This window comes from Setaria italica, chromosome I (genome assembly GCF_000263155.2).
Source record: "Setaria italica strain Yugu1 chromosome I, Setaria_italica_v2.0, whole genome shotgun sequence".
NCBI classification, from domain to species: Eukaryota; Viridiplantae; Streptophyta; class Magnoliopsida; order Poales; family Poaceae; genus Setaria; species Setaria italica.
The window spans coordinates 22,431,464-22,459,412 of record NC_028450.1 but is presented as its reverse complement, the minus strand read 5'-3'; the positions used below and the strand labels follow the sequence as shown (position 1 = coordinate 22,459,412).

Below are 27,949 nucleotides of genomic sequence, written 5' to 3'. Positions count from 1 at the left end.
CTGGAACCGAAGCCTCGCAGTTCTCTGGAAAGCAGACAAATGTCGAGAGGTTGCTGGAAAGCAGAGACAAATAGCTAAATCAGTCTCTGTACTCTTCCGAAAGTCTCTGGACACACGAAACTACAAGACCCCAAACATGTCTCTAGTTAACAGCATCTTCATCTGACTGGCCAGATAAAATGCTCAGCAATATCATTAGGCCTAAATAAATGAACAAGATCCTGTGCATCGAACAAGATTCAACATTTATTTCTCAACCCAGATCCTGTTCATGCACGCGGAGACAAGGGAGCAATATATTCCAAAACCCATTTATAATTTTAATTTCAAGAGACGAGTGGACATTTATACGGATCAGGTTACTCCGCAGAATGAACCAATTTTTTTGCCCTTTCCAAATAAATGAACAAAAAACAAATATAATGTCCTCTTGCAAAAAGGAAAAGAAAACATATACCACAGCCCCACCACGGAACCGCAATGCCATGCCTAAAAAACCGAAACCATATACAATCTACACCCAACGGTTCTAAAACTTGACCGGAGAATGCAACCCCACCACCAGAGGGGTGTACTCCAACAAATGCTCTTACAAGCCCCCCAAAAAATTGATGGCCCTAACAGCATGACAAGCAACTGTCATCGAGAGAAGAAACCTTCTGGTGTCACGCTTGCACAACCAAGACCGCAACAACAGCCCATGAGGAACATGACGGCCGATGACAGATTATCCAAGATGGCCCTATCATCGACTTCTCTCGCAAGGATAGAATTTTGCAAGCCTAAAATTGTCCTGCCTTGAAAGGTTGGCTAAGGCTGCAAAACTCAATTACCTGCGACTGGCAAATCATAGAAAATTGACTGACCACCAATGCTAAACCAGCAAAATGGCAAAGCAATCCAACGTAACCATATATCATCTTTGAATCAATCACTGTGTGTTTGCCTTCTCCAATTTCTCTTTCTCAATTTCAACTTTCCTTTCCTCAGCATGTTGAGCTATGCCGCTAGCAAGCGCTTGATAGCGGAAATCTAAAGTCTGCATAAGGTTCTGGAACCTGGCAGGATCAGATACTTGCAAACCTGCGGCAGGTAGTAGAAACTTATGAGGACTAAGAACAAAAGATGCTTTCCAGAGACAGCAAACATTTTAAAACAAAGACTAAAATTTACCTTGGACGGTTTCGACAAAGAAAATGAAAGGATCCACCTCATCTATTGGTGACTGTAGCTCCTCGTCATCACTAAAATCATCATCTGAGTCATCATCCTCGTCAGCTGGCTGGAAGCCTCTCGCCTGAATCATTACAGAATAAAGAGTCGAGAATCAGGATCAGAAAATGCATCCTCAATACCTATCAACACAAGCTAGGTACTAAGGTACAGACTGAAAAGCACACCTCTGCAGCTAATTTCTGGAGCTGAAGGCTGCTAACTTCATCCCCATCTTCATCATCAAGACCCATATCCTTATCTGAGTCAATTTCCTCATCATCTTCTTCATCAGCATCAAAGCCATCCATGTCATCAGCAGCCTCCTCATTTTGCTTCTTATTTTCTGAGTCAGGGAACAAACAAACACATGTTGAAAAGAATAGTGAAGTCCATGATCACAAAAATAAATTGCAGAGAACACGCACAGTAACCAAAACTGAAGGCACCAACATATCAAATGCAAACTCTACCTGCAACTTGGTCTTTGTAAGCAACAAGCAACTCAAGTGTTGCTTTGAAAATCCGATCTAAAGCTTCTGGTGGAATCTTATCAGCTGGAAGCCCAATAAGAGAAGTCAGGCCCAAGCAGCAAACTTTCTTATCATGCTCTCTGCAAATGAAGCAATACAACAATACTGGCTCATCGTAGGTACATGAAGAAATATAACTGTGCAAAAACGTGATCCATACCTCTTGAAATTGACACGGGCACCACTCTTTTTAACTTGTTGTAGCATAACAAACCAATGGTTAAAAATGTCTGCTGCAACCCCAAGCTTATTTAAGGTTTCAAGGGTCAGCGCAGGATTGTAGTAGAGCGCATTAGCAATCTGCAGCCACCACATGATAGTTGTCAGGTACAAACTTAAACGGAGAGTACATGAATAAGTTAGCCAAGAATCATATCCAGTTAAAAATGGGGAAGTGGTTTCCATCAAGTAAATGAAGGGAAGATAACCCATAAATGTGACTATATCTGGTCTTTTCGCTAACCAATATTTGGAGTCCCATTATTCAGTATAAAATCTTCTCTAGTCACAGTTATATGATTGTGAGACTTTGAGGCACAACTGCACAAGCTCATGACAATTTGGGTTACATCACAATTCACACCTCAGCATCAAGAATTTTAGTTCTTTTCAGGTATCATAAAAGTAAAATGGAAAGTCCAAGGAATTGAAAACATCAAATGCAAAGTGTAAGAATCAGACCCAAGGGCACTACAACCCTTTCACAGGTCCAGGATCTTACCTAGACAAACCAAGGTAGTTGAGCAACATATTAGTTTTTATACTTTTATGCGCCACTTCTATCTATAGTTAATTAAAATTAAAATTGGGGATTCAAATATGGGCAAAATAATTTAGGACACTAATCAGAGACCTAAGTATGAGCCTCGACCTATTCTGTACTAAAAAATCCTTTGGGACGAGTACTAAAGGAAAGCAATACAACTATATCCTAGAAGCTTAAAGTATTCAATTAACCCAAATAAATAAGTCACTTTACAACTCCTGTTGGTCAAACTTTAATAGGTTTGACCATCAATGGATGCAAAATATGTGGATTGAAAAAATAAGGTTGATGTCATAAGATTCATCAGAAAAATCTTTTATAATATAAAATTACTTCTATTTGAAACATCATATTTTCATAGAAAATGCTAGTAAAAGTGTCACCTTGGAGATTGGGTAGATGTTCTAAATGACTTATATTCTGGATCAGAGGGACGATATGTCAACATCAGGGTATATAAATATACATGACTAGATTCTCGAGGAATCCCGCAATGGATGAATCTACTATTAGTTAAACTTGACAAGAATTGAAACCATGAGATGAAAGCAGCCAGTTACATAGTAGCCTTTCATATTATTTGCTCCCTTACAATAATGTTGGTTGAGCCTCCAATTGAGAGGCCGACCACCAGGGTTCGAGCCCTGATGCTCATAGGTCATGTGAGTATAGGGTACCTCACTAAAGGTTTGGTACTTCTCTTAAGGGAACATCTCTCCCTGTGGTTGAGCTTTTTTTCCTAGGATGACATTGATAGATAATGGATACTATTAAGATAATCCAATTTTTATTTGTCTTGCAGATTGGCAAAATAAGAGCTACCCCATCCAGCAGCATGTCCTATTTGAGAACAAGAGGATGAATATTTGCTAGTTTCTTGAATGATCACGATTCACCATACAGAGTTTGCCATCCTTCAGCATGTTGGGCTGCAACCAGTGTCCTCAACCTGGAACCAAGATTCTATCTAGCTGGTGGTGCCAATCTCTAAATGCTAACAAGGAGCCAAGCAGCACAAGAAAGGTTTCTCTCAGCAGGCAGCCAGCTACCAGGCTATTTGTCTTCCAGTACTGAGTTTACAAGCAGCACAAGAAAGGTTTCCCTTGGCTGGCAGCCAGACACCAGGCTATTCGTATTCCATTACTGAGTTTGAAACTCAGGTCCTTTAAGATGGTAAGCAATTTACCCTTATAAGTACTAAACAGAAGTGAAATGCTGAGAATCACTAGACAGATCCTCATCCACATACTAGCCAGTACTAGAACAATCGAGGACTAACATTGGATAATTCTAATCAAAACTCCAAATAGATTTTGAAAAAATGTTAACTGGGGGTTCTAGCTGATTAGAGTGTTAGGAAAACACATACAGCATCTATTTTTCGCAGAACTCACGGTAGACCTGTGTCATTTCATTAGAGGGAGGGAGAGGGGGTACAAGGGGAAGGGCTGGGGACAACTTGCACATGATGACATTCAGCACTAGGTTTCTATGCTTAGTGAAACCAATTGGCACTGAGATAGGGAACAAAATAATTATTTAGCTGTGTTCATATTGCATCTTACCACTTGTACAAGGAGGCATTTCAAATATGGCTTCTTTGTTCGACGTAACCGCTCAATTGTAATCCTGAGGTAGTGCTCAACCCACTGATCCACATTGCCTTTGCAATTCTGAAAAAGCACTTCAATGAGCTTGGGAGCAGGTTCGATATCAGAATCTTCCATGTTTTCGTCCATCATAATCTACAAAAGTTGGCATTTATCAGCAAAAGGTAGTAACACTCAGATCACCAGAAAAATAATCAGAAAGATATTGGAACAATTAATTTAAACAAAACATACAGATTGTAGTGCATTCCACAGGCTTTGCTGATAATCTGGATCTTTGCATGCAAGAAAATGATCAGTTCCCCGGGAAATGTAGTTGTCCAACGGAACAAGAATATCTGCATGAAGGTACCCAAAAAAAACACGTTAAGGCCAAATTGCGAACGTTCAACTAACGTGAACAGCGCTTACATTTTCAGGTTGTACTGATGGACAAAAAATAAATAGTTACCTCTCACAAATGGGAAATAAGTACATGTGGATTAGTCACTTTTTTATCAGATAATCAGACAAGTTTTTTTACTAAAAAAACTTGCAGCCTCTTTTCAAGAAATCATTTCTAAAAACAGACCACCATGCATTACAATGCAGCATACCAAAATAAAACATAAAATGGATATGGTATCAAAACCAAAACCAGGCAACAAAAGTACGTCAAAAGAGCACAACGTGTTTTCAGGCCATTGGAAACTTAGTTCTAGACAGCACCTTTTAGCTGCAGTAGTAGACATTAGCTTAGCACACTTAAGAAAACCTACGTCCAGTGCAAATTATAACAGGTTAGACCTAATGTTTCCCATCTGCCAACAGCATCAACTCATGAATGAGTAATGTGCAGTTGTAATCGGTTAGGCAAATTTATCACATGAAATTCATGTAATATTACAACACGCCCAAAGGACAAGTCTATATTCAATAACCATTTATTATATGTCTACAAGAAAACTAGTCTATATACTAGTCCTACATTATATATAACAGAATAACAGCGCCTTTGATTTACTTAAGATGGACCAAATGCATGTATCTTGATGTTCTAAGCATGTGGAAAAGTTTGGAACAGTTCTCAAAATATGGTCAGTTTAAGAATTGGAGCACAACAATGATGCAAAAGCACAGTGCATCTGTAAATTATTATGCAAAAGTAACATTTTTTCTGAGAGGATAAAACAAAATATATAGTGCCATAACATAAAGTTAGACTTACTCTCAAAGAAATCTATAGCCCAGTCATTAAGTGCCTCCATCATCAATGGCCACAAGGTCCACATGTCCAGTGAAATTGTAGGAGAGAAAAATGTCATATAGGAGACAATTTCAAGAACTTCTTCGTAAACATCTGCAAAAGGAATTGGGGAGATTAAGTGGATCAACAATAAGAGATAAAATAGCAATATATGATGAATAGAAATCAGTGCTAAAATCAGATAAATTTATGCTTCTGTTGTTTTGGCATGTCAAGCTACAAAAAATCTCTAGTTCTGCTTAAGCATAGTAGCAACTTGAAATTTCATGAAGCTTCTAAAGGTTCAAAAACATTTGGAAACATCTGTCCAACAAAATGCTGCTGTCACATATCCTAAATAATCACTACTTGTGTGACAAATACTACATAACATTAAGAAATTATTTCAGACACTCCACCATTTGGGGAAAAAATGCATGGTTCTCCAGTAGTTTAGCGGGCACATCTAATATTCTTCAAAAGACATCTGCCATGTTTATTTTTATATATTTAATGAACTACAAAAATATTATTGACACCCTCCAACACAATGACATATTTAGACACCTCCCATGAGCCTAGTGACTTCATATGTATTGATCAGAACTATTTTTGTATTAGATCAACCAAAATCATCAATGATAGTGGATCCTTAAGTTATTTTATACATTGTTTGCATCATCCCAGAAGATTTCATACACATATTTTGAGTACACTTGGTTAAGGAGTCAAGCAACTCAAAAGTAACATTTAAAAAAACAAACAACAGACATGTCTACCAGCTATCCATGAATAGTGAGTATATATACCTTGACCATCAGATGTCAACATCCTGCGCATTATAGGCAACAATGTAGGTTCTATTTGTATAAAAAGATGCGGGAGGCTGCTAATGGATTCAAGGATTGTGCTGATCGCTCGTAAGCAACCAACAGCTGCCAAAGCACCAGAATCATCAGCTTCATCATCAGCTTCTGAACTAGCCATACATCTCCAGAAGGCAGCAGCCTATCAGATTAAAGCAGCATGGTTTATAAGTTGAAAACATTTACAGAAGGACTTCAAGTATACAGAAAGTACATACCAAATTCTGGCACAGTCCTAGTGCATATGGTGCCATCTCTTCACCAAATTTGTCAACGATGGTTTCAAGGGTGAACACAAGATCCTCATTCTCAACTTCATTCATCAGCTTAAAAAACTCTGCAGAACACATATTATAAGCCAGAAGATTAATTTATCACCAATTTACTAGACCAGGGTAAATATTTCATACCATCAAGGAGTTGAGGAAGTATTGGTCGGATCTCATCTAAATCTGCAGATATAAAATTATAATCAATCATTTGAACTAATGTCCATAATTTTAGTAAGGATTAGAAACACCAGATAAGCATACCTTTGCAGGCTTCAACAAAAGAACGAAGTGCAAAGACCGAATCAACCCGCACAGGAAGATCAGGATCACGCATTCCAGAAACTATACAGTGCATAGCCTGACGAAAATTGTTCGGGTCTGAAAAGTTGATATGGGCATACTGCCCAGCAACCCATGCCGCCTATAAGATCAATATATCAGATCAACCATAAAATAGAATTAATGAGTAAGAAATCAATCAGCACAAAGTAGACCATATTTGATGGTCCCATGAAGGAAACACAAACCTATAAGATGCAACCTATACTAATACAGAAAGACACCAAATGCTTTCACTACATTTGTGTAGCACTGGTCAATTCTGTTCATATGATCCACTGTACCCAATGGTTCTAAATGATTAATGCACTATTAATGCGGACCCTGATCATCACTTATACACTAATACAGTTAAAGTGATCCTTCGTCATCATTACCTCATCTAACTAAATGAAACAGTTAACAGGTTTAAGGGGCCACTGTGATGAGGGACATCAAATTAGCCAAATGGTTCATGAACATTCAAATGTGTCAAAATCCAAACTGAATTTTGCTATCAAGAGTTAGAAGACGAGTCCCACTCTTCTACTATGAAAAGATACACTCATCTCTAGACACTTCAAGAATTAGTTGCAAATTTGGTTTTTTTACTACTACTACACTAGTGTGATCAAGAAGTATCTTGAAGCTTAGTTGTCTATTAGCTATACATGAATTGTTACCTAGTTGTCATATTAGTTGTGCGTGAGTTGTGTACGGCTTATGAGCCTATAAATAGAGGCAAGCCTCAAGTTTGTAAGATGGTTTTGATGTACCCACTATAGTTATCAATAGAACATGTTGTTCTACCCTTAGATCTTGGACTAGATCTTGTACCTAAGGGTTTTGGATTAAGCTCTTGCTATCTGTGGATCCGGATTTGACCTTTTGGTCCATCTTCGTCCTCCCTAGAACTAGCTCAGCACGTTGAAGAGGTTCCTTCAACACTTTGTGCTGTTTCTACCTATTAGCACATTGGAGAGGTTTCTCCAATACTTTTGCTATATCTATCTATTTGTAGCAGCAACGTGGAGCTGTTCCTCCACAGTAGTGTGCTGCATCACACTGGAAATACGGATGCCTAATATTTGGTAGTCCCTGCATTTCTTTTTGTAAGGTATGCAAGCATTTCAAACTTCAGAATCTTTGGCCAACATTTACAAAAATCTGTTATACAAAATTAGTATATTAGACTCATATTTGTAAATGGTAGGTTCCCTAGTATAATAATAATTTTATTGTCACGAACTGTATACTACAAGACAAATAAAAGGTAAGAGTACAGTACCAAGTGAAACGGCATTTTAAAATGGATCATCTAATATAGAAAATTACAGATTTACTTCACAGTAAACTAATATATTATTATTGACCAATGAGTAGCTATTTTACCAAAATGATCAAAGAAAATGAACAAAGCGTTAGCGATAATTCACAATGAGTAAGTACATCAGCAGTAAAAAAGCAGGCAAACAAACTTCCAGAGTATTCCACCTTTGCACGCAAGTGTCCAACACGACTGCTGAATTCAGGAAAGACATGTTGGACCAGCATCCGCTCCAGCTCAGATTTATATGGATCTGTTTGCTTTAGTTTATCACATAGTGTCCCAATAGCAAGAAGAGCACCATCTTTTTGACGATATGGCTTAAGATCAGCAGGTGCCTCATCATACCTGGTAAGTATGGCATCAATTAGAAAGTCTATGCAGTCATTAGTTACAAGACAAATGATAGGGGCACTTGCCTCCTGAATATATCCACAATGAAATGGATGAACTTTTGGAGATTGTTTTTCCCTCGCTTTCTAACCAATTCACTCACAAAATCCATAGCGGCTGTTCGGGGACTGTATAAATCTTCAATAATATCTGTAAACATGAAAAATAACATTGTGAGTATCTAATTAGATTCTGAACTGAGACAAAAACAAAGATCACATTTTTATCAGTAATCGCCAACTCCAATCAAGACATATACAGAAATGAGTAAATTCACCATAGCCCTTGCGAACATATTCATGAGGATCTTCGTCCCATAACTTTTGGTCATTGTCATTGAAGCACATGAGAGGAAAAATTATCTCAAAAAGAAGTATATCAATCTGAGGCTGCATCATCTGATACATACTGTTCTTTGTAACACTGCAAGATACAAAGCAGACAATTACTGATAAGCATTTCTACGATGACCAAGTTGGATGACACGTGATGACAGTTAAGGAAAACCATAAGCTGATTTTGGCACAAGGTGCCAAGAGATGTGAGAAAAAATTTAGATGGCAATTGCACTGAAAGAGATATCTGGGAGCCACTGCACTACAACTTTAGGCAAATATGTACCAGGCAAGGTTAATTGTTACCTCCTCCGATCACAAATATAAGTCCAGTACATGTTATAGGGAAAGGGGATCATTTTCTCAATCTGCTAGAGCATGTTTTTACCCCCTCCGTCTCCTTTATGCCAGCTTATAGGGAAAGGGGGGCACTTTTCTCAATCTGCTAGATGCTGTAATGTCCTAATTACACCCAAGTTAACTGTTACCTCCTTGGATCACAAATATGTACCAGCCAATGGTCAAAAGCTACATGTTACTCCCTCTGTCCAGGAATGTAAGGCATATTTTGTTTCGTTAGGATAAGACTTTGACTTACAGTTACTCTATTGATATGTTATTTCTATGATACAAAATCTTAATCATAAGTAAGTACTTTTCACTACAAACATAATAATACCAATTTTGTATCCGAATCTTTTATATTCATAGAGTGACCATTGATCAAAGGCTTGCCATACTGAAACAAAATTACATACATTTCTGTATGGAGGGGGTATGTCCTAATTACACCCAAAGTAACTGTTACCTCCTCCGATCACAAATAAAAGTTCATCAGGACATCAACGTAGTCTCCAATATCACACCACTAGCAATATCTATAAAAATATACTATCATAAATTCAAAGAATTACATGTTATGAAAGTACCTTTTATAATGAATAAAGTAATGTCAACATTGTGTTGTCATTTTCACTAAATTTTAGATATCAATATCAAAGATAAAAAAAAAGTCTGACCAAGAACAAACCTAGATGGATCTTATTATTTTTGTAGGAAATCCCATGCGGTGCCCAACCAGCAAGGACATAAAAGAGCTACAAATTCAACGATAAGTACAGTAATGATGAACTGATGGTGCAGGGATTTACTAAAGGAGGAGGAGTCAGGACCAAGCAGCACCGCATAGTGCATAGGAAGGTGTGGCAGGCATAGCCAGCATCCCAACAGCCCAAACATAGTCAAGTTAGGGCTCCGTAGTTGTAAGGCTTTAGTAGATATTAACATTATCTAGTTATTAGCATTTGCTATTCAGATAACCAGATTAGATTTTATTATTAGGCGAGCTAACCTATGGACTGCGATCGTTCTGAGTTCAAGCAATAGCAAAGCACTTTCCCTCCCTTGTGCCACCAGCAAATCTTTCCCTTTGCACAGTAGCACCTGGACACCAAGGTACAGAAGCAACCCACAAAATCAAAGCCCATAGCAGCAACTTGGCTGGACAATGTTTGAGTGTCTGAACTCATAAGTTGAATCAATGAGAACTTCATCCATATACAAGAAAAAAAAACAAAGGATAATGCAGATTTTGAGATGCTAGCATCACAGAAGACCACTTTGAGCACAAAATGACTATCTTTGTCATCAAGACACACCTGTTAGTCAGATACTGAAGAACAAGATTGATAACCCTATCCGGCAAGTAGTCACCGGTACGAATTGCATTCAGCAGCAGCATGTGACATGCTAATATTTTCCCTGCATAGGTCTTTTGAAACATTTGAGCAAATGCTTTACTCTCTGGTTTCTGAAGCTTCAGATCACCGAATCTGTATGCAGTGAATTGTAGATCAATATACAGTGACTAGCCAATATAAAGTTTGCAGCATGCCTATTAAAGACTGACCGGGTGTAGAGACGGTTCAAGATATGGATAGTCCATTTCTTAACTTTCCACCAGCCCCAAGATTTCCTGATCTCAGGATCTATCGGTTGGCCTTCTACAGGAACAGGCCTTTCCAACAAGTTTATAAACAGAACCATCCATGAATTGAAGACATTGGGATCAAATAGTTGCTTTGGAATCTCCAACTGCACAAGCAAAGAGGAAAAGAGGAAAACAATAAGAGATGTCCTGAAAAATTAAACAAAAGAACAATTCATTAAAAACTGATCATAGAGTGTAGAACATACGTAAATTGACGACCAAAATATTTTACATATCAACTTGATTAAATCAGCTACTTCAATTGGCGGATTGACAATCTGAACCAGTTTGCTAAAAATGCTTAGCAGACGAGGAAAAGTCTCCTCAACAATGTGATACAGAGGTATCCTCTCTTCCTCGGACTTGAACCTTCATAAAAACATGGAGGCATCAGAGAAATGGTACAGCCAATAATATAGTACTAAAAAATAAAAAGTGATGATTTCATCCTAGGATGGTGAGACAACACATAAGACTATTAAGAAGCTTGGTTTTGGTAATCTCTCGCTTGCTGTTATCTCTTACAAAAAGGTAAAGAGTGGTATATATATTACAGGTTTGCTACGAGACCCCGATTTTGAACCATTGATCCAGTCACTTGGTCTGGTAAGGTTGCTGAATCACTGTACAAAATTGGTTTCCTTTAACTGGTCAAACCAAGTCAAACAGGCTGGTTTGGTCTGAACAGGTGAGATCAAACACTTTTGACTCAACCGAATACTAAATGGGAAAATTACACAGGAAGTCCACATTCTGAGATCTGAACATGGAACCTATAGACATAACACATTGAATACGCACAAGGCTCATTGAGTACAAATTTATTTTTGTATAGGATTATTTTTGTCCAAATTTATAGGTCGTTTTGGCTTTTCTAGGTGCATAGTTTTAGCTATGCACCTAGAAATATGCTTATGCCTAGATATATAGTAAATACTATGAATCTAGAAAAGTCAAAATGACCTGTAATTTGAAACGGAGGGAGGACATAGGTACAAAATAAGACAGCTGTTCTACTCTTGAGCTATCTTAAAAATGATAACAACTATTTAATGCATAGAGACTCATAATGCTGAGATATGCATCTCTATCATGTTATTACTTGCTAGAAATGTTATGGTACCAAGACCTTAGGGAGGACCAACATGGTAAATTACTAAGGAAATGCATTTGAGCCTTAGGCACTTAGGGTTGGGACATTTTTACTGAATATACAAGTTTAAACAGAACAACCAAAAAAGAACAAGGCAGATAATGCAAGACAGCTAACTATGATTTAGTAAACACTCAGATGGGATGCATTGGGAGACAGCAGGCAAAATACATCAATGAGTAACACAATAATGGCAAAAATTAAAAAAAAAAGGAATCAGAAATACAAAGTGATACGCATACTTACTCATATTTCCTAGCAAGAACTCTTAGCACATATAAAGCACCAAAAATTTGATTTTGTATTTCTAAGTTGTGTGTAACCCAATGAAGGAGACTTGGCCACTGCTCAGGATAATCAGAATGAATTATTGTTTTGATACTTTCTCCAAGCTGGGCTCTACAAATAACCAAAAAAATGTTAGTGAAATGCTTTCGTAAATAACAACACAGAATTACTCCCTCCATTCTGTTTGATAAAACCTATTTTAAAAACCGAAATTTTCTCTTTTGATAGTCCTATTTGAGTTGCTGTCTCGGGTCTGACACGGATAGAGTCCTCTAGAAAAACAACTTGTGCATGTATAGGATGACATCGATAAAGAGGACTCCTCATGGAAAATCATTCATTTCCACTAACGAGGAGTGCATAATGACATCATTAATTGGATGATAAGCAAGGTGCTTCTCCTTGGTCATTGTGCCAATGTGAGAATGGAGGGAGTATGACACTCCTACCACGAGATAGGACAGTTCCGACTTCATCAAAGAGACATGTTCAGGCAAGTATTATAATACTACATAGCATCTAAAACATTTGACTTGATATTTCTACTAAATAATTAAACTGTAAATCCCTAAGAGACTGGAACAGACAGGCGTGAACTTGGGTTTCGATGTATGGGATCAACTGATATATCCAGATTTTTTACACCTACTGCTTTAATGCAGACTGCAATCAAATGGACGACAAACAAAGAATATCCATAACAGAGATTTTCCAGATATTATGCAGCACAATCATTAGCATACAAGGGGAGAATTGGAATAAATGGCTGCTGTGCTACTTATCAAAACCAAGTTAGCACTAAAAGATGGTAAAGCCTAGGCAGTAACAGAGTGTAGCCTTTTCCACCAATTAGGGAGGAAAAAAATGGATTACTACAAAACATTTACCTTAACAAAGGGGGCACTTGAACAATAAAACCAAGTATATTTTCACGGACCATGGCCTTGTCGCTTTCTAAAACTTTTGGGGACTCGTCTACAGAAACAAAATAAATATATGAATTTAAGTTAGCAGAGCATAAGCAAATCAAACCACCAACATTTACTATGCATACCTGGATCATTAGGAGACCAGTTCTTTGCAATAAAGTTCTTGAAATGAATGCTTGCGACCTGCCGTACAGCCATATCACAGCTTCCATCCACAATGATCTGTAATAATCTCACCAAATGCTGTGGCGTGTACTGGAACTGAATAAGTTAAAGAAATACCAAGTTATTTACGTGCTCAAAAGGCCACAAAACAGAAATGTTAAGCAATGAAAGCAAGGGAACTTGCAGTACTCAATCTAACTATGTCATACTATCTACAACATAGGACAAGGAGCTCATATCCATATGTTTGCCCGTATCAATCTTATGCCCATTTTTTGCTAAAATGGCTCAAACTTGGCGTAGTAAAAGCAAAATGGACAAGAGAAAGTTCTCACTGGATAACTCACGGACAAGAAAAGGCATTTGTTCATATCCAAGTGGGTGGAGCACAGTACATCGCATTTCCATATTCAAATGAATTCGCAGATCCAAAAATAAAAATGTGTAACACTATTTCATTATACTCAGATTCTTTAGCACCATTGGCTGTTGAATTTACACCCGCAACTTTTAACTCATTGGTGTGGTGCCCCTCCACTATAAACACAAGTTAATGACTCCAGCACCCATGTTAGCCTTTAAAAAAAGCAATGACATCATAAAGGGTTATGAAATTGAGATATCTAACATGACAAAAATGGTAAGTTTTGGACAGGGTTGCCAACCAGGCATAACGGCAGCAAATTAGTTCATATAAGGAAGCAGCTTCAGTTTAGGTATTACAACAATTAGCTTATATTTTGCTTAGTTCTTATCTTTTAGATTTCCTTTTAGTCTCTATATATTTGGCCCTGATTCAACAATATAAGGAGAGCATTGATATCATTCTCAATCAAGACAGATAAATGGAAAAGCATATCTCTGCTAGTAGTTCTATCAACCCGAAGCCTAATCCTCTCATAAATCCCACCATCAGGGATGACAACCCTCATCAAGAGTAAGAGTTACCCATAAGTGACCAGAGTATACATTGTGTAACCTTGGCTACCACCAGTGAGTTATACCCAACGTTACTCAGCTTGAAGGCATGAAGCACCAAGTGATGTTGTGACAACCAAACAGATGTTTGTTTCTGCAGTTAGTGAATCTGTCTCCTTCATATTGTTGAACATTTGAATGTGGCCATGTCATTTGCGGCAAAAATCAGAGAACTTGGTACGAGTCAGTTGATAATGTCGTGGCCATATAAACTTACAGGGAGGAGGAAAGCATTCCCTTGACACCTCATTTCAGTTCAATGTGGCCCCGCAGCCATTGCCAAGACTCACCAATTTTCAATTGACAAATATCATGACCCCTTTTGTAGGCTTGCAAAGTATGCTTCAACCATGGCCACAACAGCAAGGGATATGTTATCAAATGAATGAGGGTGGGTATCAGAAGTTGTCGTGTGCACAGAGGCCCAACAAGCTCAAATCATCAATTCATACTGACAGTGATAACTTATGTCTGGATTACCAGCTCCCCTAAGGACAATTCCTTGTGTGCCATCTAATGTTAGCGAAATTGTCAATTTGCCATTGAAAAGTCATGGTGCATTCAGTGCCGTCACTTGTTTTTCATCCCCTTGTGACACTTGTTTTTCATCCCCCTGTGACACTACCAGCATAATGGAGCTGATGGCAGTGACAAACATGGGACAAAAAACTGATTTTTTTTTCCATTTCTTGTGTCACTGCTATCAACTCTATTATGATGGTAGTGGCACATGATAGTGGATGAAAAAGCCAAACTGGAGGCATAGGAGTGGCCATCAGCTTATCATGAAATTATCAAAGGTTGGTAGTCACACAGGGAATAATCTTACAAATGTTTCATCTTTTTAAATTACCATCTTTGGTATCATATCAGTCCATTGTCTACAGTCTAGTATTATTGTATTTAACCTAAGGATTGAGCGCACAACACTCAGTGCGCCATTTTGACCAACATATGTTACACAAGTACAGTTCACTCAGTGAGGATAACCTAGTTCAATCCACTTAGCTGCTTCATCAAAAAGAACCTCAGTTTGATCCTTAGCAACTGCCAGCAAACAGTAGCAGTTAAAGATTGCTCTAGTCAAAAAACACTGCACTTGTTTCCAAAGAGGGAAAAAAGGCACATTTACATACTTTTTTCAGCTGACTGGCGCACGTCTTTGTTGACTGGATATAGTTTATACTGGGTTAAATAGTTTCATTGATTCTGCAAGACTCTGCATGTAGCTCCTCAGATATAGGAATTGAAACAGGAAGCCCAGCATAAAGGGATTTAAGTTTGCTTATAAGTGTTAGGGACAAGGGAAACTTCCCAGGAGTAACTAACAAGTGGAATTTCTCCCAAATTCCTGTAAATACCTCTGCTCCAAACAGAATTGGTAATAACAAAAACAGTCAAAGGAACAATGGGGATACTTTGGAACACCAGCATGGACTGCCAAAGTAGGACCTTCACCCGATTGCGGTCGACTATGTTTCCCATTTGAATAAGTTGACCCACTAGCTTGTCTGCTCGAACAGTTAATTGAGCCACCAACTCTTTTTGGCGTCGAGCAAGGCACGGAGTAACTAAAATTACTGTGCGCGTCCCCGGAAAACTTAATGACCCTAACAACTCAAACCCGCTGCGACAGTACACGTAGTACCAAATTACCATCACCGCAGTTTGCCACAGTGAAAACCTGCACGAGTACCGAGCAAGACACCAGAAAAACACACACACACAAACCCTGTGCCAATCAGAATAATCAGAGCACCGACGCGGACTCCCAAAACCCCCCTGAAAATTATCGCCGCGCTCCAAGCTCGTATCGAGCTCCCAGATTCGGCGCACGGATTACCCGCCATCGAAACCAACCCCATAGTTAACGACTCGCGATCAAACAGTGCCACGGGGCAATGAATGAGGATTGGATTCTGGGTAGCAGAGGTCCAGTATCGAGAGGGGAGGCGAGGGGGAGGCTGTCACCTGGTTGAGGCTCTCCTCTGCGGCCTTGCGCTCCTCGGGGACGTGGCTGAGCGCGGCGCGCAGCACGACGGCGAGGCTAGGCAGATCCATGTCCACCCGCGCCGGCAGCGGCGGCGGCGGCGGGTCGTGCCAAAAAAGGCGGGAGGGCGGAGGCGGGCACCAGGTGGCCAAAACCCTAGCTCAGGGAGCGGGTCTCGGGCTCCGCCGCCGCCGCGAGAACCCTGGGGTGGAGAGAGAGCAGGGAGTGGGGCGCGCGGGCGTGGGGGTGGCGGTCTCTCCTTTTTTTGGCGTCGCGAGGTCTTCGGGAAGGGGGCGGGCGCGGGTGCGTGCGGGAGGGAGAGACAGAGGCAGGGGAGATCAAAACGTATTTAACCCTAGGGTTTGGTCAGGGTGCGGCGCGAGAGGGTGGGTTGGTGACCATGGGTTGTTACGCTGGCCGGCGTGGCCCAGCAGTCAGGGGATCTATGCTCGGCTGCTCCTGTCTACTGACTGACCGGCCTCGCTGGCAGCCTGGGCTGCCACAGGGACCCACCGGCCGGGCCGAGCGACGGACAGCTGGTTACAGCGTCGCCTCTATCATTTCTCTCGTTTTGGAGCCGATAGTACACGGTTGGTCCAGTGTTTAATGTTTATGATGATCTGGCTTTCTCAATTTTCTTTTCTATTAGGCTGAGACATCTGTTGCAATATAAGATCATGTTTGGTAGAGCTTCGGCTTCTTACAAAACGGCTTCAGCTTCGACTTCTTTAGTGGAGTGGTTTTTCTAGTGGAGCTGAAGCCGTTTTGCGAAACGTTTGGTAAAACGACTCCTCAATGGTAATATAGGTAATTTTATGATCACTTAATACTTGAGAGAGAGGAGAAGCCTGTGAAGCCACTTTTTTCGACTTCTCCTCTCTAGTGTAAGCCGTTTTGCGGCTTCTCCCCGGCTTTGATGATGAAGCCGTTTTGAAATTGCCCCTTTGGCAAGGCTTCACCAAAAGTCGGTGGAGAAGCACTTTGAGAACCCCTACCAAACGGGACCTAAGTATACTCCGATTCCGCTCAAACTTTATTAAAAATAAAAAAGCAATTGGGTGGCCTATACAGTTTGGAGCTATGGATATCTCTTCGGACTAGTAGTTGACTTTTATGTTTATACCTGAAATCTTTACCTATTATTAAATTATTAAAGTGAATAAGGCTTCTGCCCTCTTTTTTCCGTACCGAAACGGTAAAAAGTCTCGAGCAAAACTGGATAAAAAAAAATTTGCTGCCGATTTTAATAAGCACCGCTCCGTCTACGAGCCTAACGTGCAGAGAGGGAAAAAAATCGGCACCCCTCCCAGTCCCTCTTAAATAAACTGCACGGAAAAAAAAAAAAGGCAAAGGTGCAAAGGGATTGAACCCACAACCTTCAACTTCTACGGCTGCCTTCAAACTACTTAGGATACATGTTGTTTGTGATTTACAAATACATTTTTTTAAAATTATATTAACACGTTGCCTCCTACCATATGTTCCAACAAATATAGCCACGTTCGTTTTATTATTAGGTGTAAAAAAGTTTAGAAAAATATGTTTGTAATCAAAATTTAGTTGTTTTCTTTGCAAACGTATAGAGATCCATTAAATGCAATAAAAATGTGTGGTATTACTAACAAAAAAAATCTAGGGGTTCTAAGAATATAATTAGTATTTCACCATAACAAAACATGGACGTCTTACTAGTATTAATGAATCAAACTAAAAAATATTAATGAATCGAACTAAAAAAACTACGGAATCTTGTAATGATTCAAACAAAAAGATATCCATTGAGATGTGTAAGTGTTACTTATTGTCGTATGCACATGCACCAAAAATATGCCTCCTGTGCAATGTTCTGTCTAAAAATTTGCAGTGTTTAAGGGGTTTTAGAGCACCCCACCTCTATAAGAAAACAAGTGAATCAATGAATCACCCATTGATGGTTGGAGAAGTTGATGTGTTGAAGATGGAGCACAGTAACAGGCTAACAGCATATGAGAGCTATATAAAGTGATGCTGGGGTTATAAAACAAGGATGCATGATAGATGAACATCCGTAAAAATCACCAACTTAAATCACCCGCTAAAATTTGTTTTCAAAATCTTTTTACCGTTGAGCTCCTGAAACTCCCGTCTTCCTAGCAATTTCGCCGTCTCGGCACCTAAAGCCGACAACCATCCTTTTTATCCATTTTATCCTCTCCGCAAATTTCGCCGCGTGCCGGTCGACAAACCGCCGCGCGTGCTCCGACCATTTCCCGCAATCACCGCCGACTCTCCCTTTCTTTTTCTCTTTTTCCCTATTCCATTTTCTCTTTTCTTTTTCTTCCTTCTCTTTCTTCCTTTCTTCTTCTCCCTTCCTCCTTTCTTCTTCCTTCCTTCTTTCTTCTTCCTGGCGCACACCTGCTACCCCTTCTATCCTGCACGCCTGCTCCCGCGGCCTGGCATGTGGCCCCTCCCTGACCGCTTCCCCCTGCGCCGCACAGCCCCCGGCCCCTCCTCCTGCGGCGCCCAGTGCCGGGGCCCCCTGGGCGACACCTGCAGCATGCGCCGCACGCCCGGCGCGGCGTCGGCGCTGCTCGCCGTGCGCCACCCTCCAGCACCTCGTCCCCCACCGGCCAGCGCCTCGTCCGCCCTCCGGCGCCTGGCCCCGCCCCGCTACACCGCCGCCGGCCCTTACTCCACCACCGCGCCTAGAGCTCGTCGGCCAGGCCCCGTCGCCGGCCGCTCATCGCGTTCCTCCTCCACGCCGGCTATAAAGGGCCGACGCCCTGGCCTCCCTCGCCACCACCTCGCCCTCACCCCCTCCCCCGCACACCACCAGCGCCGCCTCCTCTCACACCAAATCCCCGCCGCCACCACCACCAGGAACGCCGTCGCCAAAGCCACCACCGGCGCCCCCTTCCTGCAGCCGCCCGCCCAAGGTAAGGGGCAAAAATAGGTTCCCCTCGCCCTCCCCTACCTTCCCCGCCACTCGGCCTTGCCACCGGTGAAGCCATGGCCGGCCGCCCACCGCCGGACCCCTTCCTTCCCATCTCTCTGTCTCGGTACAGAGGAAGAAGAAGGAGAAAAACACCCCCCCAATTTCGATCTAACCCCCTACTATCTCCTATTCGCAAAATAGTCCTTCCACCTCTCTCAAATTCTTTTCACAGATCAGCCCTTCCACCTCCCAAAAGTAATTACAAACAAGTCCCTGGTTCTTGCAATTTAGTCCTAAAACTTGTTTTAAGCCCCTAATACACGGTTATCTCGTCATTTCATGCACCAAACTTCCTCCAATTAATCCTAAATTCAACCACGGCATCCCCCAATATACTTCCGCCGAGTCGTCTCCAAATTTCATGAAAATACTCATTCCTTCTATTTTCCATTTGCGTTCTCTGTTCGAGCTCAACGGGTAAAGCTTTAATTTTCTTTTATTTATTGTGTGCCCGATTGTGTGTATCGTAGATCGCGGAGTACCCGATGAGGAGTTTGACCGTGAGCCCAAGCCTGAGGACCAACACCGCGAGCAAGAACTCCTGGCCAACTACGAGGACGGCAAGTCCAATCTCACCCTTTGATGCATATTTATCCTAAGTCTTTCAAACACAACCTATTGGCCTATTTTACAAAATTGCATATTGTTTTACTACTGAAACACGGTTGGATAGCCACCTCTTGATTGCTATGAACATTCCTTGATTGTCCTATAGTTATCTCTAAATATGATTTGCTCTATTTGGATGATAATTACTGCTAGAATGCTTTGGACCTTGTTACTCAATTCAATCAAGACTACAATGGTTTATTTAAAGAATAAATGTGTGAGTGTTTTCAAATGAGAAAAATATGTTTTTTAAAAATAAAAAAGAGATGCTTAGATGAGATGGATGGGTGTTTCTTGTATGGAATGCCAATAAGTTGGGCTCGTACCTTTGTGGTTGAGCAAGGTTGGGAGATATCCATCTTGTCACAGTTAGGGACTGAGTTGATGTGCCATCTTGACTAACCTACTATCGTGCAACCACTCGACCGTTGTGTGGGCGGTGGCTTACTATAAATCCCACTAGTTGGCCTGTTAGCCATCAGGAGAGTTGGTGAGCAACGGGAGACCAGGAGTAAAAAAAACTGTGCGAACTTAGATCCCGGTTAAGACCTCGTTGGAAGGTCGTTAACCCTTGGTTGCTTCCGTGTTGGCTAGTCAGTCTTAGCTAAGGTGGGTAATGGCTTTGATAGGATCTGCACCGACACTAAGGTGATCGTGCTGTGGTACCCTACTTGTGGGTAAAGTGTACAACCTCTGCAGAGTTAAAACCTATCCAAGTAGCCGTGTCCACGGCATTGGACGAGTTACAGCTTGGACACATAACTAGTGTTTGGGTGATGATGGATTTTCATGATGTGAGTTGGATTTTGGAAGTGTCCGGCAGTTGTGCTATGAGCTACCGCGGACGGGGAGTCCGGTAGTATGAAAACTTGGATCCTTTGTGTCGGATCAACCCCATCTAATGATTCGGTTACTAAAGAAAATATTTTGTGAAAACCCCTTTTGAAAATGAATCCTTGCATGTGTTGAAAAACCTAGCTTTATGGCAAATAAACCTGAGCCTTATCCTTGATATATCCTGTGCATATTCTTAATTGTATCCCCCTCCGTGGATGGGGTTGGACTTGTTGAATACTTTTGTACCCACCCTTATTTTGTTGCTCCAGAGGAAGATCTGGACTTCGTCGCCGAGGATTCCGAGTAGGAGGTCGCTTCCGCACCCAACGCTGCCTATAGTGTTGGCCTTTGCAGAATGCTTCCACTGTCGCTTAGTTCGATTGCAGCCCTGAGTCTGACTGGACTGCAACTTGGATCTGTATCGTTGTTAGTTTGTTTCTCCTTTGGGTGTGGCTTGCCCGCCCGCTCCTTCGGGAGTTGTACGGTTTTTGAACCATCTGTTAAATAAATGTGTTATCAGCCTCCTGAGACTGATATTTGTATCACATTTAATCTCCACTGATGTGGGGACGCTTCAATAGACTAGTGAGATGCTAAATACACTAATACTTATCTAGGATACGCAGCATTTGAGCTCACGAGAAGAATTTCCTAAAATAAATATCAAAGATGAATCTTTTTAATATTGTTTTTTATGGTTGCTAAGCTCCTTGTTATATTGACCATTTGGAGAGTTTTGGCGAGTGAAAAAATACATTTCATTTGACATGTATTTACACGATCGGATTTAGAAGGAAAAATATGAGGTCAACTTAATCAACAAATATTAAAATATTGATGCCACCATTGTCGGGATACGAGGTAGGCTACGCTAGCGCAAATCAAAATTTTCTACCACGTATAACCAGGAAGAACTGCCGTATAAGGATCACGGGATTACCACTCGACGCACTACTGGTGCGGAAGATGTAGATATGCGTCGGTGCAGTGAAGACGATCACGTAGTTGTACGTAGTCGATCACGTCCAGCAGCTCCTCAGCAGCTCGTCCACGTGCAGCAAGATCGCCTCCGGTGCCGCGGCTCGTCGTCGGCTCGTCGTGGCTCGTCGGCGGCTCGTCGATGGCTCGTCCAAGTGCTGCAGGCGCAACACCTCCAAGGTATCCATACGTGCAGGGAGGAAGCGTCGCAAGCCGGATTGCTAGATCCGCGAGTTGCAACAGACGAGGGCGTGGGAGGCGCGGCAAGTGTGTTTCGCCAAAAAGGTGTAAACCCTAGGGCGCCCCCACCCCTCTATTTATAGAGGTTCCTGATGGGCCTCTGGATCCGAGGCCCATTAGTACTCCTAAACCTAATCCAACTCGGATCAGATCCGAATTGGGCTTCCAGCCCCTTAAGTGTGCGACCCTATGGGTTCGGATACGTATAGACATGGTCCGAGTACTCCTACTCGGCCCAATAGTCGGTAGCGGCCTCTAGCAAGACGTGCCAACTCCTATACGCACACGAAGATCATATCAGACGAACCATCACAACATAATATACATGCTATTCCCTTTGCCTCACGATATTTGGTCTAGCTTCAAGCCGACCGCTCTTTCTCGATCCTGTGATTCGGAATCCCTTTGTAGGTTAACTCTTAACCGTAGGTAGCATGGCCATGCATTTTCGGATCCGATCACTCGAGGGGCCCAGAGATATCACTCTCAATCAGAGAGGGGCAAATCCCATCTTGATTGACCATGTCTCATAGCATGCTTCTTGACAAACCCGAAAGCTACCTTTATAACTACCCTGTTACGGCGTAGCGTTTGATAGCCCCTAAGTAGGTCGATCCACATCTAGAATACATGCGACAATCTCAGGTCTAAGGACAAAGCGTATATGTTGTTTAAAGAGAGAACTACTTCTCGTGTTGGGTCAGTCCTAACACATGTCTCCACATGTGTCCACATTATTAGTTCAACATCTCCATGTCCATGACTTGTGAAACATAGTCATCAACTAATACATGTGCTAGTCTAATATTCATGTGTGTCCTCACATGAACTCCGACTAGGGACAACTTTAGAATAACCATACAAGTAAAGAGTTTCACATACAATTCACATAATTGCAAATCAATTCAAGTAGCCTTTAATGGATATTCAATGAACACAATATACAAATCATGGATACAAATGGAATATCATCATCTCTATGATTGCCTCTAGGGCATACCTCCAACAGTCTCCCATTTGCACTAGAGTCAATCTAGAAGGTACCTAATACCCATAGCTCTTACATGCGCATCATGCTTAGCCTGCGGGAGTGGTTTTGTCAACGGATCAGAAATGTTCAGATCCGTGTGTATTTTGCATATCTTGATCTCACCCCGGTTAACGAAGTCTCGAATGAGATGAAATCGCCGCATTACGTGTTTGTTCTTCTGGTGGTTCCTTGGCTCCTTTGCTTGCGCAATTGCCCCATTGTTATCACAGTAGAGATTCAATGGGCTGGACGCATTCGAGAACATACCAAGCTCAATGAGGAAATTCCTTATCCAAACACCTTCCTTCGCGGCTTCCGAAGCCGCGATGTACTCGGCTTCTGTCGTAGAATCGGCCACCGTCTCCTGCTTGGAACTCTTCCAACTAACAGCACCACCATTTAGCGTGAACACAAATCCTGATTGTGACTTTGAATCATCTCTGTCGGTTTGGAAACTAGCATCGGTGTAACCTGTTACAACGAGCTCCTCCTGACCTCCATAGACGAGGAACATATCTTTAGTCCTTCTCAAGTACTTAAGAATGTTTTTCACCGCTGTCCAGTGACTCTCACCTGGATCAGATTGGTGTCTGCTTGTCATGCTTAACGCATATGAAACATCTGGGCGAGTACTTATCATTGCATACATGATAGATCCAATAGCCGAGGCATATGGCACTCTACTCATGCGATCCCACTCATCAGCAGTCGAAGGACACTGAGTCTTGCTGAGATGTATGCCATGTGACATAGGCAAGAACCCTTTCTTTGCCTCTTCCATGCTGAACCGCTTCAACACTTTGTCAATGTAAGTATCTTGACTCAAACCTATAAGCCTTCTCGATCTATCTCTATAGATCTTAATGCCCAGAATATATGCCGCTTCCCCTAAGTCCTTCATCGAAAAACTATTTTTCAGTGAAGTCTTTACGGACTCAAGCATAGGAATGTTATTTCCAATCAGTAATATGTCATCCACATATAAGATTAGAAATACTACAGAGCTCCCACTAACCTTCTTGTAAACACAAGACTCTTCTTCGTTCTTGGTGAAGTCAAACCCTTTGACCACTTCATCAAAACGAATGTTCCAACTCCTAGATGCTTGCTTCAATCCATAAATGGATCTCTGAAGCTTGCATACCTTTCCAGCATTCTTCGGATCGACAAAACCCTCGGGCTGTATCATATACACGTCCTCAGCTAGGTTTCCATTCAGAAAGCTGTCTTGACATCCATCTGCCATATCTCATAATCGAAATATGCAGCTATAGCTAGAATAATCCGAATGGACTTAAGCATCACTACGGGCGAGAAGGTCTCGTCGTAGTCAACTCCTTGAACTTGTCGAAAACCTTTTGTGACAAGTCGTGCTTTATAGATGTGAACATTTCCATCCATGTCCTTTTTCTTCTTATAGATCCACTTGCACTCTATGGCTTTCACACCATCAGGCGGGTCAACCAAGTTCCAAACTTGATTGTCTCCCATGGACTCTATTTCGGATTGCATGACACTCTGCCATTTTTCGGAGTCTGGGTCCATCATTGCTTCTGCATATGTCGCAGGCTCATCATTGTCCAACAATAATATTTCCCGCATTTCGCGGAGCCTTGCCGACCTTCGTGGTTGTGGCGGTGCTTCTCTTGCCATGGGTATCTCAACTTGTTCTGCTACGTTAGCATCACTCATTGATTCTTGCCCGATTGGCTCATCTTGAACTTCTTCAAGATGCACTGTCTTTCCACTCTTTTCTCCTTTGAGAAACTCTTTCTCTAGAAAAACCCCGTTCCGAGCGACAAACACTTTGCCTTCTGATCGGTTGTAGAAATAATATCCCAAAGTTTCCTTTGGATATCCCACGAAAATGCACTTATCCGACTTGGGTGTGATCTTGTCCGACTGAAGTCGCTTGACAAACACTTCACATCCCCAAATCTTTAGAAAAGACAGACTAGGAACCTTTCCAGTCCATATCTCATATGGTGTCTTAACTACGGATTTAGATGGTACCCTATTTAGTGTGAAAGCTGCTGTTTCTAGAGCGTATCCCCAAAATGACAACGGTAGGTCCGACTGGCTCATCATTGATCGAACCATGTCTAACAAAGTTCGATTTTGTCGCTCAGACACACCATTTCTTTGAGGTGTTCCAGGCGGCGTAAGTTGTGGAACAATTCCGCAACTCTTTAGATGATTGCTAAACTCGTGGCTCAAATACTCGCCTCCACGATCAGATCGTAAGGCCTTAATTTTCTTGCCATGCTGATTTTCAACTTCATTCTGAAATTCCTTGAACTTTTCAAAGGTTTCAGACTTGTGCCTCATCAAGTAGACATACCTATATCTACTAAAATCATCAGTGAAAGTTATGAAGTATTGGAATCCTCCTCTAGCCGTCGTGCTCATTGGTCCGCATACATCACTATGTACGAGTTCCAACAAGTCTACTGCTCTCTCAGGAAATCCTGTGAAAGGCGTCTTGGTCATCTTGCCTAGCAAGCAAGCCTCGCATGTCTCGTATGATTCAAAATCAAACGAAGTTAGAAGTCCATCAGAATGGAGCTTCTTCATGCGCTTTTCACTTATATGACCCAAACGACAATGCCACAAGTAGGTAGGACTCAAATCATTAGGCCGAGGCCTTTTAGCACTTACATTACAGACAGGTGAACCATCAAGATTTAAAACAAACAATCCATTCACAATGGGTGCAAAAGCCATAAACATATTATTCTTAGAGATCACACAACCATTGTTTTCACTCGCAAATGAATAACCATCCTTCATCAAACATGAAGGAGACAAAATGTTTCGACTTAAACTAAGAACAAAATAACAATTATTCAACTCCATAATAAATCCTGACGGGAGGTGGAGTTGCATCGTCCCGACGGTCAACGCAGCAACTCCTGCATTATTGCCCACGCGGAAATCAACTTCTCCTCTTTCCACGCTTCTACTTCTTATCATTCCCTGCATCGAATTGCAAATATGAGCAACCGATCCGGTATCAAATACCTAAGAATTAATAATTGTATCAGCGAGAAATATGTTGTCTATAACATTAACAACAAGCGTACCTGAGGTAGAAGTACTCTTACTTCCGCCATTCTTCAAGGAAGCTAGGTACTGCTTGCAGTTTCTCTTCCAGTGACCAAGTTCATGACAGTAAAAGCACTCTTTGTCTGGAGCAGGTCCAGGTCCAGCTTTAACCTTGGGCGGTGGGTTTGGCTTGGACGTTCCAGCCTTGCCCTTCTTCTTCCAAGAATTGCCCTTCTTCTTAAAGCTGGGCTTGTTCTGTATCGCCATCACATGGCTGGTACTAGCGCTTTTCTTAATGTCAGCCTCTGCTGTCTTGAGCATACCACACAGCTCATTCAGAACCTTCTCCGTCCCATGCATATGGTAGTTCGAGATGAAGTTCCCATAGCTAGGCGGAAGAGACGAAAGAATGAAATCCGTGGCCAACTCTTGGCCCAGTGGGAAGCCTAGCTTCTCCAACCGTTGAGTGTAACCAACCATCTTGATTACGTGTGGTCCTACTGCTGCACCTTCTACTAGCTTGCTCTCAACAAAGGCCTTAGACACATTGAACCTTTCAGTCCTGGCCTGTGTTTGGAACATGTCTCTAAGCGCCACGATCATATCGTGCGCCTCATGGTTTGTTTCGAACTGCATCTGCAGCTCGGGTTCCATGCAAGCAAGCATAAGGCAGCTTACTTCGAGGTTAGCATCACATGCTTTCTTGTAAGCATTCTTAGCAGCAGCGGGTGCATCCTCAGCAGGTTCTTCTGGTAGTGGGTTGTCTAGAACATCTTCCTTTTTCTCAGCCCTGAGAACAATTCTCAGGTTACGGATCCAATCCGAGTAGTTTGTTCCATTCAACTTGTCCTTCTCAAGGACCGAACGCAAAGCAAACGATGTGGTGGTGTTGCTAGGTGCCATTTAATCTACAACAAAAGTAATGCAAAATACACTAAGACAAACGTATCCATGATAGAGCAAATGACATTAAACTATTTTAACGGAATCTACTCCCACTAAAATCAATATCCCTCTATTGAAACTTAGTGATTCAGGATCCACAACTAACAAGTCCACTAGTGAGCTTTAGCATCACCGCTAGCAAACGAGGTAGATCGGTAAGCAACTTTTGCTAATCATATCACATATGATTCCTATTGTTGGGTGACATCTCCATGTCTCGGCGCCCAACCTTTATGCCCCAAGGTCCTTAACCGTTAAGATAACCTTGTTAAGCAAACCAACCCTTATGCATGTAAGTGTCCGACACAAACCCGTCTAGTCAAGGAAAACTAGTGGCACCCTAATTTCATAGACCCACCACTAATTGTACAAGACATTGGACGGTGCAAGTTTTAGTTGGGAGGGCATACTAACTTAAACTTTGTGAGGGATCGTTCTACTTCTAACATCACAGCATGCAGAAAGTAAAACATAAACAGAATAGCATTCACACAGTTGTGACACAGTATGGCCCGTTTTCATATGGTGATCTCCATCTCCATAGAACCTATTCACCATGGTGATCTCCATCTCCATGTTCCATGTGCGCCATCCTCTTGGTGATGAGTCCTCCAAGAATTAGAGCATGCTATTACGCCTAATAGCTAGTAAAGAATCTAGTAATGAAGATTACATAGTTGCTTAGATCATCACAGATTGGTACGCAAACCATTAAATACAATAAAGTGACAACACATATGGCTCCAGCCGTGTTGCCGTACGCGTGACACGCAGGTCACGAATGAGTTACACACATGCATCACATACACAAGGGGGCCATACTGATCACAAGATACATACATACATCCTGCAAAACAGAGTTAGGCGTCCTAACGTTCCAAACTTCGGAGGCCCGAAACTCCATCTTCCAAGCCGAATTTGGGAAATCTAATTTGCCGAAA

At 41.6% G+C, this 27,949-nt stretch overlaps 1 protein-coding gene across 1 annotated transcript; it reads right to left on the bottom strand.

Annotated features, from left to right (window-relative positions):
- Nucleotides 1-297: 297 nt before the first annotated feature.
- On the bottom strand, nt 298-16,673 carry LOC101783550 (importin beta-like SAD2). Its single transcript, XM_004952433.4, has 22 exons — nt 16,332-16,673; nt 13,343-13,478; nt 13,176-13,263; nt 12,247-12,399; nt 11,054-11,216; nt 10,767-10,951; nt 10,516-10,689; nt 8,800-8,945; nt 8,549-8,672; nt 8,297-8,477; nt 6,746-6,905; nt 6,623-6,664; nt 6,431-6,549; nt 6,156-6,354; nt 5,329-5,460; nt 4,356-4,459; nt 4,077-4,256; nt 1,906-2,045; nt 1,686-1,825; nt 1,401-1,558; nt 1,174-1,297; nt 298-1,083 (listed from the first exon to the last, which is right to left on the bottom strand). The coding sequence occupies exons 1-22, from the start codon at nt 16,419-16,421 to the stop codon at nt 932-934; spliced, it is 3,090 nt and encodes a 1,029-aa protein (XP_004952490.1). The 5' UTR covers nt 16,422-16,673; the 3' UTR covers nt 298-931.
- Between the last annotated feature and the right edge of the window lie 11,276 nt (nt 16,674-27,949).

Coding starts and splice junctions, on each gene's coding strand:
- LOC101783550 (XM_004952433.4), bottom strand. CDS start 16,421: ATGGATCTGCCTAGCCTCGCCGTCGTGCTGCGCGCCGCGCTCAGCCAC. Junction 13,264..13,342: donor CTGGTCTCCTAATGATCCAG/GTATGCATAGTA, acceptor TTGTTTCTGTAG/ACGAGTCCCCAAAAGTTTTA. Junction 4,460..5,328: donor GGCTATAGATTTCTTTGAGA/GTAAGTCTAACT, acceptor ACCTTCATGCAG/ATATTCTTGTTCCGTTGGAC.